This window comes from Aythya fuligula, chromosome 2 (genome assembly GCF_009819795.1).
Source record: "Aythya fuligula isolate bAytFul2 chromosome 2, bAytFul2.pri, whole genome shotgun sequence".
In the NCBI taxonomy this organism is placed as follows: domain Eukaryota; kingdom Metazoa; phylum Chordata; class Aves; order Anseriformes; family Anatidae; genus Aythya; species Aythya fuligula.
This window is the reverse complement of record NC_045560.1, coordinates 130316618-130330461: the sequence shown is the minus strand read 5'-3', so window position 1 is coordinate 130330461 and position 13844 is coordinate 130316618. Positions and strand designations below refer to the sequence as shown.

The following is a 13844-nucleotide window of genomic DNA, read 5'->3' as shown; positions in this document are numbered from 1 at the left end:
TATCTCAACAAGCACTTTAGATCTTGCAGTGTAGGAATTTTCATTTGATACGGAAGACTGAAATGAAAGAAAAGAATATCGGAGAGAACATACTCTCTGTGGGTTGAACCTAACTTTTTTCTTCTCATAGACAATGTGACTTAAATATTTGTCTTTAAGGTGGAGGGTTCTTGAATTATAAAAATAATTAAATAAAAACATGACAGTGATCTTTGTACCAGTAAGGGCATATGAATAATAGCACTATGACCTACTGGCAAAGGAGGGGCAGGGGAGGAAGGAAAACTCTGGGCACTGGGACTCCCTCTTCATTGGTCATCCTAGAGCATCATGTGGCCAAGGCTCCTTTTTAAAGATAACTCCTCATCTCCTGGAGCTCATACTATCTTCCCGTCTTGCATTTCTGCTTGATCCTGTGGAAGACTCCTGTCCAGCCTGACAAAATGTGTGACCACTTTGTGGGTACCTGGAAGCTTCTTTCTAGTGAAAACTTTGAGGACTATATGAAAGAGCTGGGTGAGAATTGTTATTTGGAGTTGTTATATCTGGGAAAGGGAAGGAATGCTGAATTTGAACTTTATTCTTTACTCTTTTTTTTTTTTTTTTTTTTTTTTTTTCTGGCTATGCTGTTTATCAAGGGGTTTTTAGTCCAACTACTTTGATTAGACAGTGTTATACTGGAGAACTTTGCTGTTTGGATTAGTGTTGTCACATTCCTGTTATTTAAGAAAAACCTTAATTGCAAGGAATAGTTTCAGGTAAGCCAAGTCTATGCATGCCTACTTAGTAGTGCTATAAATGGAAGTAAAACCCCTTACTGCAGCGTTTTATGTGGATTTGCTTTTATCCTTTGGAGATACAAAGTGGTATAATGCTAGAATGCAGCAAGCTTCTCCATGTCTAAGAGCAACACACCTAAATTTCATTATATTGCTCTTGGACTAGGACACTGACTAATTGTCATGCCTGTTTAGAGTGAATGAAGCTCCGTGGCTGCCTCTGGTGAATATTAACAAATAAAATTGCATGGATTCATGCAGATACTTGCAAAAGATTTGAGGAATAACACTCGCCTCTAAAGGTGTAAACTTCACGGTTAGAATTAAAATAGGGTTTAAAAGGTGTCCATATTCTTGTAGAGTAGGAGATGTATGACGTAACTTGCACTGACTGGATCCATACATGCTAAAAATCTGGGGGTGTTATCTGGAGATTATGAGTAAAATACTCACTGAGACTTCTGCAGCACTCGGACAGCTTTCAGTGAGACTCTAGCACTCTTAATCTTTAGCCCAGATTTTAATCAGGACAACTGTTGCCAGCTATTTCTTAATCATTTCCTTTTATTCAGCACAGCCACTGACAAATATATCTGTGATTTAAGTGTTTTTTGTTTGGTTGGTTTTGTGGCTTAGAAACTCATATATTTCTGCTTATTTGTTTTTAGCTATAGTTAGCATACAAATTAGTGCATAAACCATTGTGGTAATATGGAGCAAGTACATATGTGAATATTTAGCATTAAATTTTTGTGTCAGTCTTCAAAATGTTGTTTTTGCTACTCTGTCAATGACAGAAAACAATTTCCTTATGTCATCCCACTTGGCTTGGTCTATAAACATTACAGCTAGTTGGATGTTAAAAAAGAACTTCTGCAACATAGGATTAATAAATAATTCAGAAAATGAAAAGTAACACTGAAGTCTTTTTTTTTTTTTTTTTCCATATAAGATAAGAACACTAACTAGAGATAAAACTTTCATGGTGTCCTTTCTTTTTTGTAGGTGTGGGATTTGCTACCAGGAAAATGGCTGGTGTGGCCAAGCCCAATGTAACCATCAGCATAAATGGTGATGTGATAACCATCAAATCAGAAAGCACCTTCAAAAATACAGAGATCTCTTTCAAGTTGGGTGAAGAGTTTGATGAGACCACAGCAGATGACAGAAAAACAAAGGTGAGTCTAAAAACAGCATTTTCCAACTACATCTCTCAAAGAGGATGTCAGAGCAGGAGGAGAGAGTCATGGTTTTGACATCCACAGTTGAAATGATGCCTTCAGAGGTAAGCATGCAAAGAATCCTTTTTACTTTACTACTGCTTGGACATGGAAACAGTCTTCTCTTCAGTCCATAGCACCCCGATAAAAAGGCCACACTTACCTCTTTTCTTCAACAGAATGTCATAACCTTAGAAAATGGCTCACTGAAGCAGGTGCAGAAGTGGGATGGCAAAGAGACTATCATAAAGAGGAAAGTGGTGGATGGGAACCTGGTGGTGGTGAGTTCTTTTTTGTTGTCTAATCACAGAATTCCTTGTGCAGAATTCTTGTCTGGTGGATGTATTACATTGGACTCAAATATGGGGAATGAAAACATCTGAATAGTCTGTACACTGAGTGAGAAGTCTCTCTGAATAAGTCTGGAGCATGTGGTGTTAAACTTATGGTATAGAGGTGCTTGCTTTCCATTCAGAGCAAGAGATGGTTAGGGAAGAGTAGGGCAAATAAATCATCCCCATTAGGGAAACTTTTATATATCTTAGTTTTAAAGTCCTGTACAGAATAGAGGATGCGTTAGCGAAGCTTATATTATGTGCACTTGCTCTATGCTGACACAAAATGCTCCTACTGTTCCACTCCAGAAGAGAGAGGAAGAGAGAGAGAGAAGGGAAGAAAGAAAAAGAAAGGAAGAAAGAAAGGAAGAAAGAAAGCTAGATCTCCTTTAGTTGGCATTGTCTGGGCAGATGTGCTTGGTGCCTGTGAGGCTCAGCTGCAGTTTGGGGTTTCCCAGAACTGCTCTTCACTTTTAGAAAAGATGCTTTGAAATATCTGGGAGGGGACTAAAAATGTGTTCATGAAAGGCAGCTATGATTCCTACATGTTACAAAACTATAAATGAACATGAAATTCCTGAAGAGTTCTCCCTCCTGTAAAGAAAAAGATGTGTCCACAAATTTAGTATTTAAATTTCTTTGGATAAAGAGCAAAGGAGAATAAATAGAAATAGTTGTTAATAATAACTTTAGGAAAGATTAGGAAAGATTGAAGAAAACAGTTTGATCTAGTGGAAAAAAAAAGATGAGGACAGAGCCTGACACGCAGAGGCTGACACAAGCAGCGGCAAGTCATGTAGGACTCTGTGTGTGTGTTGTGCACGTGTGTGAAGAACATAAGCCACAGCTACAAAAGGTGAGAGGAAAAGAGACTACTGCCCAAGTCCAGAGTCCACTCACCCTCCATGAAAGTCCCAAGAGCCTTCTTTGGGGGCCATAAAATGGGGGGATTAGAAATCTGGAGGAAGCTGAAACAGATAGTCTTTCAGTTCTATACTTCTAAGAAATATTTTAGATTTTTCTTTCTGAAGCACTCAAACTTGAGTTTCACTGTTTTGGCAATTGTTTTTGAAGGAGGAGAAATGCAAATTCATTTTTACACTGGCTTTCAGTGGATAAGCATTTCTCTGCCTTCTGACTAACAGATATGCAGTGAGACTTAAAAGCTGATTAAATTTACTATTATTATTATTTTATTTTTTTTCAGGAATGCACCATGAATAATGTTACCAGCAAAAGAGTTTATGAAAAGGCATGAAGAAGCCATCTTCAGACAGGACAAATGCTTAAAGCTGAGGAAAAACTTCACTGAAGGAGAAAAACTCCACAAATACATTTTGAAGAGAACTGCACTTTTTACAGATATATCCCGAAGCAATTATATGCAGCTAGTTTAATTTGTTATGGCTATTCAATAAAATGTTCTGCTTTCTACAACCTGGGCTTGTGCTGGAGTTTGTCAGAAAGGGCCTTTGGGGGGGATGAACCATGGGGACAGAGCTGTACGGGCAGTATTGTATGAAATCCCATGCCACACTTGGTAACTGTGACCCATCTCACCATAGAATGGGGGTCAGAGATGATCCAGTGAGTGGTATTTGTTGTGTAATGGAGACAGACGTAGACCTAGATACAAACCATCATCTGATGAATGCTGTGTATGGGCTACTGACTGCAAGGAGCTTGTGGCTGACGTGCCCACAAACCCAGCATCGGCTTTGAATGTGAACAGGCAACCTGGCACCTCACACAGGGCTATGGTTTTGGAGACCATACAAATGCTGAAAATTTAAAACCTGGGGGTGATCTGAAGTGGTTTGATCTTGTCCAGATCCACCTGAAGTGAAATCAAAGCTCTCTGGGAGATGATAAATAAACTAAATAAATCATCTGGGAGATGATAAATAAACTAAATAAATCTTGAGTATCAGCCCATGCTCTCTACAACTACCTGAAGGGAAGTGGTGGGGAGCTGGGGGTCAGCCTCTTCTCACAGGTGATAGGTGATAATGATAGGACTAGAGAGAATGGCCTCAAGTTGTGCTAGGGAAGGTTTAGGTTGGAAATGAGGAGACATTTCTTCTCAGAAAGAGCAGTCAGGCATTGGAATGGGTTGCCCTGGGAAGTGGTGCAGTCACCATCCCTGGGGGTGTTTAAGGAGAGGTTGGACATGGTGCTTAGGGACATGGTTTAGTGGGTGATATTGGAGGTAGGGGTATGGTTGGACCAGATGATCTTGCAGGTCTTTTCCAACCCTAGTGGTTCTATGATTCTATGATCTCTCATTGCCCACAGTTACAGAACCTTTTTATTTCAGAGGTCAAATTGCCAATATTAATACAGCAACCTTTACTTCCCCAAAATCTTCCACTTTAAATAAAGCCTGCAGTTGCAATTGTATCATACAATTTTTCAAAGAGGAAGCTAATCTTTTCTGAAATCATCATCATTTATTTTATTATCCAAATTCAGACTTGGTGAATGAATCAAAGACCAGACTTGTTAATTAAAACAACAACATTTAAAACTTGAGGTGCTAGGACTTTCAATGAAGTGATGTTATGACATAAACTTTTTTTGGGCTAGCACCATAATGAAGGATTAGTGATGCTTTTTTTAGACTGTGAACATGTCTGCAATTCGCTCTCTAAACAAGTCCAAAACTTACTCTCTAAAAAAGACAGCAGCCCAATAATATCTTGAGTAAACAGAGATTTTTTTTTTCTCTGTCAAACAAATATGTGCTCTCTCATTTGTGGATGGAGGTGACAATATGGCTTTCAAGGAGAAAAGGCAGATCAGTGTCTTGCCTCACCTGCAGAGCAGCACAGGTTCCCATCTCCTTTCTGAAGTGCTGAACTGTTCTCCAAAAATCAGAAACCATTCCACAGCATTCCTTTCTTAAAAAAAAAGGATCTCACAGAACCCATAGGCTTCAATCAGCACCCCTGAATGCTAAGAGGAGATTTTTACCCGTTAGTGTATTGGCTGGTTCCTTCTTTACAGGAGTGGTCTTGGATGACCAGAGGGGAAGAGGACTCATGCCTACGGATTTTCAGCAGCATAAGAGAAGGATTAAGCAAGGCTTATTCTGTTCTTTGACCTTTCTGTTACTTCTCTGTTTTTCTTTTCATTCTTGGTTTCAACTGGAAGGAACTCAGCATACTTCTGCACGAGGCTCTGCCAAGCCCAGTGCAAACCCAGATCTGCTACCCATCCCCTTGGCCTGAGCAGTCTTGGTCTGGTCTCCTGGGGTGGCCCAGCTAAGGAGACGAAAGGCTGCTCACACCGCCAAATGCAGCCATTGGGAAGGGCAGACCGCTGGCCTCATGTTCATAGTTGGTCCCTCAGCTCCCTCGCGTCAGTGTCCGAACATCCCTAGTGTCCTTTAGGCAAGGCAGGCATTTGGCCTCCACTCTCTGCTTTTATTTCTGTTTTGTTGATTACTCCCCATAGAATTTAATTAAGACTTTGTTGGGGTGAAATGTGCCCCTATCATATTTCATTTAATGAAGTTAACATAAATTTACTTTTTGTAAATTATTTTTTATGTTTCTTTTAAAATTCTCCTTATGTTCTTATCTCTCTATTTTTATCAGTTTTTACCCTTATCTCTAGTTCTGCTTCACAATCTCCAAGTGTATTGATTTCAAATCCTGTTTTATTCGAACCACAAGAAAAAAAAGGGAGATTCAAAGCTCTGTCTCATCACATGTACACACAATCCTTGCCACTTTTTTTCTTTACACTTGAAAAGATTGCTTTCCATAGTTATTATTTCTACTGAAGAACTAATTCCCTGCTCTTCTTCTTTCTAGACTGTAAGTCCTTTAAATGAAAGTGATGATTTTTCTTAGTGACAAAGAGATAGATGGTAGCAATGTCAACATTGTTTGAGACTGCTTAAGACTGGGGTTTTTGTCTGTATAAATAATTCTCTGTCACTTTTGTTCTTAAGGCTACTGGTACTGCAGTATAGCTGTTCTATTCTGACTGATTTGCTCTTCTTGAATTTCTTTGAGCCTGATTTTACAATGTCCCAATCATCTTTTATTTCCCAAAGGCACCAGTCTTGTCTTGCTAAAGTGCCTTTATGTGGAAAAGACAATTAAATGAAAGAACAAAGAATGCCTGAGGAGCAACGGTTGAATATTTTCCTATTATTCCTTGAGAAATAATGGATAGTTTCATTTAGAAGGAGTTTTCTCATTTCCAGAGATTGGATAAAAGACCTAGCTATTCTTTACACTAAATATAATATAATGCATCTCTGCTTTAGAAGAACATTGTTTGGACAACACCTTCACAAATTGACATTTATTTGCATTTTAGAGACACAGCATCTGCTTCCTACTGTGCAGGAGAAAATAGTAATTCTTTTATTTCTTTTTTATTTTCATTTTTAATCACTCTGGACTTTACACCCTTACACTGAACTGTAATTAGATCTGAGCAGTAATAGGAAGTTCTGGTCGACTTACCCTTGTTCATCTTATGACTGACAGAATAAAAACATTTTGCATATACAAACAACATTTATAATTTAAGACTTTTCCACGCAGCCACATAATATAATATAATCCAGATAATATATCCAAATAATATAATCCAGAGATTATATTATTTTCCCTACTCAATTTGTACCATTTTCCTACTGAAGCGTGTTCTCCTTCCTACATATGACAGCTTTTGATACAAGATCCAAACCTTACCTATCTTGTCCCAGCATCAGCTCCATTTCACTCTTTCACTCCTTTCTTTGCAATAAAGATCTGAGAAATGCCCATATGTGGCCACAGCTCAGAAAGTTTATTCATGACAAAAAGACATTTTTTATTGAACTGTTAGTGAACTATTGTTCATACAAATAGGAAAGAAGCTATTTAATCCTTTCACTTTCATAATCCTATCACAGCAAGTAATAGTGAAGGTGGTTTAGATAGGGGGACAGTATTACACTTGATGTGGTCTTACAATAATTTCATATACTTTGAGGTGTCTTGAATTACAATGCTTACAATTCTTGCCTGTCAATTGTACACATGGTTTATGGATTTGTCCTTTGTGACTGTTTTTCACTAACTACAAGACAACAGTTCTAAATGTACGTTGAAAAAACAAAACAAAACAAAACAAAACAAAACAAAAAAAACAGGCAAACAAAAAAAACCTTTTCAACTCAGTGTTTCAGAAAAAGCTTCAGGGTTCCTTGTGGAGTTGAACATGAGCCAGGAGCATCCTTTCTGCTAAGAGTGCTAATGGTATTCTGGGCTGCATTAAGAGGCATATCGCCAGCAAGTTGAGGGAGGTGATCCTTTCCCTCTGGTCAGCATTAGTGAAGCCACATCTGGAGTGCTGGATCCAGTGCTGGTCTCCTCAGTACTAGGGCTTCACTTTCCCGTTTTTCTCTCCCATCCCAGAGAGGGAGGGGGGAGGGTGAGCGAATGGCTGTGTGGTCGGGTTAAACCACAACATAGAGAGACTCCAATGAAGGATTATTAAGGTGATGAAGGGTCTGGAGCACCTCTCCTATGACGATAGGGTACGAGAGCTAGGATCATTCAGTCTGAAGAAGGGAAGGCTCTGGGGGCTCTTATCATTGGATATAGGTACCTGAAGGGAGGGTGCAAAGAAGACAGAGCCAAGTTCTTTTCAGTGGTGCCCAGGGAAAGTACAAGAAGCAATGGGCAAAAACTGAAACTTTCCCTCTGAACATCTGGAAGCACTTCTTTACTGGCACAGGTTTCCCAGACCTGTGATTCTGTGGAAGTTTAGATAATAAATGTAATAACAGAGGCACACAGACCCATTCTAATCCATGCAATAACACCACTGGAAGAAGACATTTAGGAGGCAGATTTTTTGTCTCCTCATCTGAAGGCAGAAGGTGTTTGGCCTGAGCATCCTTCTCTGCTTCACATGGCACAGAAGTCACCATCACCCTTCATGACAGCAAGGAAACCTGAAGAAATCTCATGACAGTAAGAAACATTTGAATACAAGGCCAAGACTGCACTGGCTTAAATCTTCATTTAACTCTACAAAAACTAACTATGCAAGTGCAGAGAGGCAAAAAGAGAACAGTATATGCCTTCTTCCCAAGCCAGTAAGACTGCTCACCTCTCACCAATTGGCTTTGAGCTAAGGATAAACCCTATAGAGCTGAGCTCCATGAATGCACCGATCTTCTGAACTTGCCTTTATTTGTGGAAGAAGGGAGACAATGAAGCTTGGCTGCTTCTTCTCTTTGTGGTGCCTTCTAGGGTATACTCAGGGAACAACCAACAGTTTGGGATCTTTGCTCTGATGCAAAGGCAGAAAACAGGACAGATGCATCCCATTCTGTCTGCAAAGGATAAAACACACAAATCCTTTCCGTGATGAGTCATAAAATGAGAAAAAAAATGTATATAGCAGGTTCTCAACAACTCTTACCCTAAATCCATGTGGTTGTGATTTACCTGTCATAGAGGTGATGGCAGTAGTAATGGTGATAGCAGCAGAATGGTATTGGGAGGACAGTCAGAGTTGGATTTCATGGGGATACAGTACTCTTGTGCTTGGCATCTCCACGTGGCTCCAGCCCCCCTGCAGTCCCCAGACTACTCCATGGCTGCAGTGATAGCCTCACATCCCCTTCCGCATGTGCACCTCACTGTCCTGATCTATTCAGTGGAGGAAGCCGAAGCAGGCGTCACCCGGAGCCTTGGTACTGACACGACTGCCTTGGACAAGGTGCACATTGTCTTCCCTGGCCCTGCCTCTCCTATTGGCCCATCCTGACCATTACAGGGACCGGGCATCTTTAAAAGGAGGCAAATGAGGTCTGAGCCGGGCACACAATCTCTCTGACTCCCACCAAGAGCTTCTGTGGCCGCCGCCTTTCTCTCCAGGACCACTGCCTCACGAAGCCAACACGATGTGTAACCGATTTGTGGGAACCTGGAAACTTGTCTCCAGTGAAAATTTTGATGACTATATGAAAGAACTAGGTGAGAGATGTTGCATTCTACTTTTTATTTTTATTTTTTTTTTATTTAATAAATTTCATTTGGGAATGTCTGTTCTTCGTCTTATGCTTTTCTCATGCATGCTGTCTTCTTTCTGGCTGCATAGGCACTTTAATTATTTTTCTAGCATACTTTCATTTATTTACTTTAGCATTTACTAAAATGGGAAAAAAAAAGAAAGGCAGGTGCTGAATTACCATTATAAATTCATCTCTGCCTAACTGAACTGACCTAATCTATTCTGTTTGTCTGTAATGTGAAGGATCTAAGGAGATGCAGCATTGTTTTATGTTTCTCTTCATTGCACTGTTAAACTCATGACTTGAGATAATTTACAATATATAATGGAGCTGATGTCTCATGACACTTTGGTTTCAGAGGTCTAAATCCTATGAATGAATCTATCTGTTACTGAGGAATGCCAGAAATGTAACAAATTAGGCATTGTGTTTTATTCTAATGCTGGTTTTATTCCTGTATAGCAAGTGCACAGACAGTCAGTTAGAGCATTTCTTTTGCTGTATAAATGATCCACTGAGACACTAATTCCCCTTATTTGAAATGTTAAACTGAGTAACAAAAGAACTTCAGTTAATTAATTAACCAGAGTAAAAGTGGGATGTAAGTCCAGCTACAGACATTCTTCTGAAGACCTGAACAGAAATGTTTCAGCATTGAATAATTACTGCAGATAGTATTATAATTTACCGATAACATTATCTCCTTTTATATGATTGTTTTAATTTGAGCATAGCACAACATTAACAAGTGAACTAACTGTAGCTATCTCCTTTCCATTTTTATAAAACAGCAATAAATCATTACTTAAATGTTTACTTGTCCTTTTCACTGAGGTTTAAATGTTAAGATCCTTAAGGGGTCTTAGTAGCAACCTAGGAATTGTCCAGTGTATTTGATGCTTTCATAAATAAAGCATATTGGCAGTTCAGAATTCAGTTTCTTCCATGCATCTGGTTAAGAAAAGTTCAGGTTCTCATATTATTCAATAATTTTTATTTTAAAAGGAATTCATCAAGATTTTATGAGAAACGGTCCCTTTTTCTTTCTTCTACCTATTCTATCTCTATAAAAGCACATGCACATTAGTAAACTCCTATGTTTCTTCTTAGCTAAATGTACACTAGTTTCTGAGATACGCTAATGTATATCTTTATTTCTTACTGGAGGTGCACACTACCAACTGGGGCTGCCTCTGAACACAGCGCTTCCTCATATGAAAAATCAGTGTGCCATCCAAAGCAGGCATTATAGTATCCAGGAAGAAAGTGTTCCTCATTTTTCCACTGAAGTTTTATGAAATGATAGTGGGTTTCTAGCTTTCTATAATGTAGAATCATAGAATCATAGAATGGCTTAGGTTGGAAGGGACCTCTAAGGTCATCTAACTTCAACCCTCCTGCAATAGACAGGGATGTCATCCACTGTATCAGGTTGGCCAAGGCCCCTTGAATACCAGCAGGGATGGGGCATTCACAATTTCTCTGGACAACCTGTATCAGTGCCTCACTAACCTTACAGTGAAGAATTTACTTGTAATGTCTAGTCTAAGTCTATTCTCTTTTAGTTTAAGACCATTCCCCCTTGTTCTATTATTATCTACCTGAGTAAAGAGTCCTTCTCCATCTTTTTTTATAAGACCTCTTTAAGTATTGAAAGTAATGGCAATTATGTTTCTGATTTCTAGGAGTGGGCTTAGCGACACGAAAACTAGGTGGCTTGGCAAAGCCTGATGTGATCATCAGTATGAAAGGGGACATAGTAAACATCAGAACTGAAAGCACCTTCAAAAATACAGAGATCTCCTTCAAACTGGGCCAGCAGTTTGATGAAACGACAGCAGATGACCGGAAAGTTAAGGTAAGGGGGGCTGATGATCTCTGAGTGATTCTGATATCCTGGAAGAGAGCCAGGAGGAGTTTTTCCTACCCTATTAGTGCACTAAGAAACTTACAAGCTATTCAAGAAAAGCAATGAAAGAAGAAATAGTATGGTGCTGACACCAACGGTAAGAAGTTTATTGTTAGCAGAGAACATGGATCTTGCTGAACATAAAGTGAGTTGCTACCCTTACCTGCAAAGCTTGGACTACAGTTTCAAACTTTTCTCTTGGCCTTTATAGAGTGTTGTAACCTTGGAGAAAGGGTCATTGGTGCAAGTGCAGAAGTGGAACGGCAAAGAAACTACAATAAAGAGAAGACTGGTTGATGGGAAAATGGTGGTGGTAAGTACCAGGCTCTTGCTTCTTGTACAGTGCTGGATGGCAGAAGAATGGAGTCTTCAGTTTGCTTCTGTTTAAGCATACTATCAATTTTGGCTTATGAGAGAAATAAGGATGGAGAAAAAAGGGAAACAAGCTGGAAGGAAATAAATAGTGTCCCATAACAGCAAATTGTCATTAAAGTGATTATACTGGAAGTGCTGCCATGAGTTGAGATCATATTTACTGATCTCAAGATTATTCTTAAAACAAATGTGGCTGGCTTTCAAAGAGCAGAAACCTGTAAAATGTAAAAAATAATTTTGCAAGCTGGATACTTCTGTCCCTGTACTGTCTCTTTTTCTTCCGTCTTCAGAATGAAGCCTGTCTGCCTTAGAAAAGTGATTTCACACCTTTTCATACATTTACTTTCACCAGTGCCAGTCGGTTCATACTTCTGTTTGCTTTTTTGGTGTGAGCACACCCAGCTCACTCAGTAGGTGCTGGAGGTTTAATTTCATGAAAGTCAGACCTCTATGCCTAATCCTGCCGGTGATGTTGATGTGCAGTGGGGCCAGCAGGTCCTAATGACTTCTCTGAAGGGCCTTCAGCATTGAGAGGGCCAGGTCCTTCATGGAGGCTGTGCAGCAGTGACTTTCTTTACTCTCCATTTAACCTACCTTTCTGTAGCAGCCACATAAAAGCCACAGGGGAGCCAAGCCAGTGTCATAATACATTTTAGGGAATTAAGATTTTACTTCTGAATGAAAAGAATTGCTTTGTTCATTTAAGTTTTTAAAGAGTGGACCTAAACTAGATTGGGCAATTTATTCACTAACAGCAGCACTATGCCTTTACATGCTAGCTTGTTCAGACTGCATTTTATTTTAAGCTTTCTTACACTGGGAAGAGTTATTTGCCTTCACATCTTATTGAGGCTGCATTTCTGTGTCCATTTTTCCAAGTATGTAAACATCTTGAAAGTATTGAGCAGAGGTTGGGTCCCTTTACTACCAGTGCCCTGAGCCCTGCCTCTGGTCTAAGCTAGGACTGTGGAGGAGGCCTCGTTTTCTGCAGGCCAATGATGTCTGTCTCACGTCCTGTCACCTCTGTCGCACTTGCCTGGTGGCTGTGAGTAACAGGGAACCGCTGAGAGCCACCGGGGTGAGAAGGTCAGGAGAAACATCTTGTGACTCAAGAGTGCAAAGTTTTGTAGGCCAGAAGCCTGACCTCTGAACTACAGAGGCTGCTTCTACTTCCACAAAAAATATGTTTGTAAAATTGAAAGTGTTCATGAGCCATGGAATGATACACTAGGCAGTGCTGACGTTTCTCTCAAACCAGTAATAATAAGGAAGGTAAATTTGTTTCTGGAAGCTGAGCCTAATTTTGCAATGTATTTGTCATTATATGATGCTTAATTAAGTATGATGTTGTTAAAACAGAAACCACTCTTATTGCAACGTAACTATATCTTTGCTGTTGGCCCTAAAAATAATACAGAGATTTAAAATATGACATCTGGATTTTCACTGACCACAGAAATACTGCAACAAACACACCGTCTGCCAGCGGGAGCCTTATGTTAATTTTCTCTTTTGTGCCTTAGGAATGTGCCATGAAAGGGGTTGTCTGCACTAGAGTCTACCAAAGAGTGTGAAGAAACTCCCTCCTTGCACCGGACTGGGACTGGCTCTTTAAACTCACCTTAGTTCAGTGACCAAAGCCTCATGCACTGTGCTTCTTTATTTTCTTATTTACTTTTATTGGGAAAATGACTGCATTATAATTTGATATTCCAGAGCCATAGTGTGACTAATCCAAAGTATTGTCGTGAGTCAATAAAAGCTTCTCAACACAAAAAATTGAGTGTTTGTCTGCACATGAATGATTTAAGTTTTCTTTCTTGGATGATGCCCATCTTTTCTGTTGTTCCTGTCTGCGTAAGTGGTCAGAGCATTCATGCGCAAAATACTAAAATACAACCAATCTGCCTCTGGATGAGGGCTAACACTGCTTCCTTGGTATGTGTAAAATTTCTCATCTTATAGCTACAGTACTACTTTCCTGTAAATGATTTTATTGCTGAATAGTTCCTACAGGGAAAATCATCTTTACCACAACAATATTTGACTTGCAGGATGATTTATTGATTCAGCCTAATTGTATTACTGCACCTTTGTTTTATTCTCATCCCAAAATGCTTATACTCCTTTTGGTATCGCTTTTTTGTATCCTGGCATTACTTGGAAGAAAACAGCTATTTCAGGGAAAAAAAGTAT

The 13844-nt window shown here is 39.5% G+C and overlaps 2 protein-coding genes across 2 annotated transcripts; both read left to right on the top strand.

Moving 5' to 3' along the window:
• The first annotated feature begins 422 nt into the window (after positions 1-422).
• On the top strand, positions 423-3717 carry LOC116486219 (fatty acid-binding protein, adipocyte). Its single transcript, XM_032182281.1, has 4 exons — positions 423-516; positions 1785-1957; positions 2179-2280; positions 3542-3717. The coding sequence occupies exons 1-4, from the start codon at positions 444-446 to the stop codon at positions 3590-3592; spliced, it is 399 nt and encodes a 132-aa protein (XP_032038172.1). The 5' UTR covers positions 423-443; the 3' UTR covers positions 3593-3717.
• A 5445-nt stretch (positions 3718-9162) lies between these two features.
• On the top strand, positions 9163-13427 carry LOC116486272 (myelin P2 protein). The gene is made up of 4 exons (XM_032182363.1): positions 9163-9326; positions 11050-11222; positions 11485-11586; positions 13172-13427. The coding sequence occupies exons 1-4, from the start codon at positions 9254-9256 to the stop codon at positions 13220-13222; spliced, it is 399 nt and encodes a 132-aa protein (XP_032038254.1). The 5' UTR covers positions 9163-9253; the 3' UTR covers positions 13223-13427.
• The last annotated feature ends 417 nt before the right edge of the window (positions 13428-13844 follow it).

Coding starts and splice junctions, on each gene's coding strand:
- LOC116486219 (XM_032182281.1), top strand. CDS start 444: ATGTGTGACCACTTTGTGGGTACCTGGAAGCTTCTTTCTAGTGAAAAC. Junction 517..1,784: donor GGACTATATGAAAGAGCTGG/GTGAGAATTGTT, acceptor TCTTTTTTGTAG/GTGTGGGATTTGCTACCAGG. Junction 2,281..3,541: donor TGGATGGGAACCTGGTGGTG/GTGAGTTCTTTT, acceptor ATTTTTTTTCAG/GAATGCACCATGAATAATGT.
- LOC116486272 (XM_032182363.1), top strand. CDS start 9,254: ATGTGTAACCGATTTGTGGGAACCTGGAAACTTGTCTCCAGTGAAAAT. Junction 9,327..11,049: donor TGACTATATGAAAGAACTAG/GTGAGAGATGTT, acceptor TCTGATTTCTAG/GAGTGGGCTTAGCGACACGA. Junction 11,587..13,171: donor TTGATGGGAAAATGGTGGTG/GTAAGTACCAGG, acceptor TTTGTGCCTTAG/GAATGTGCCATGAAAGGGGT.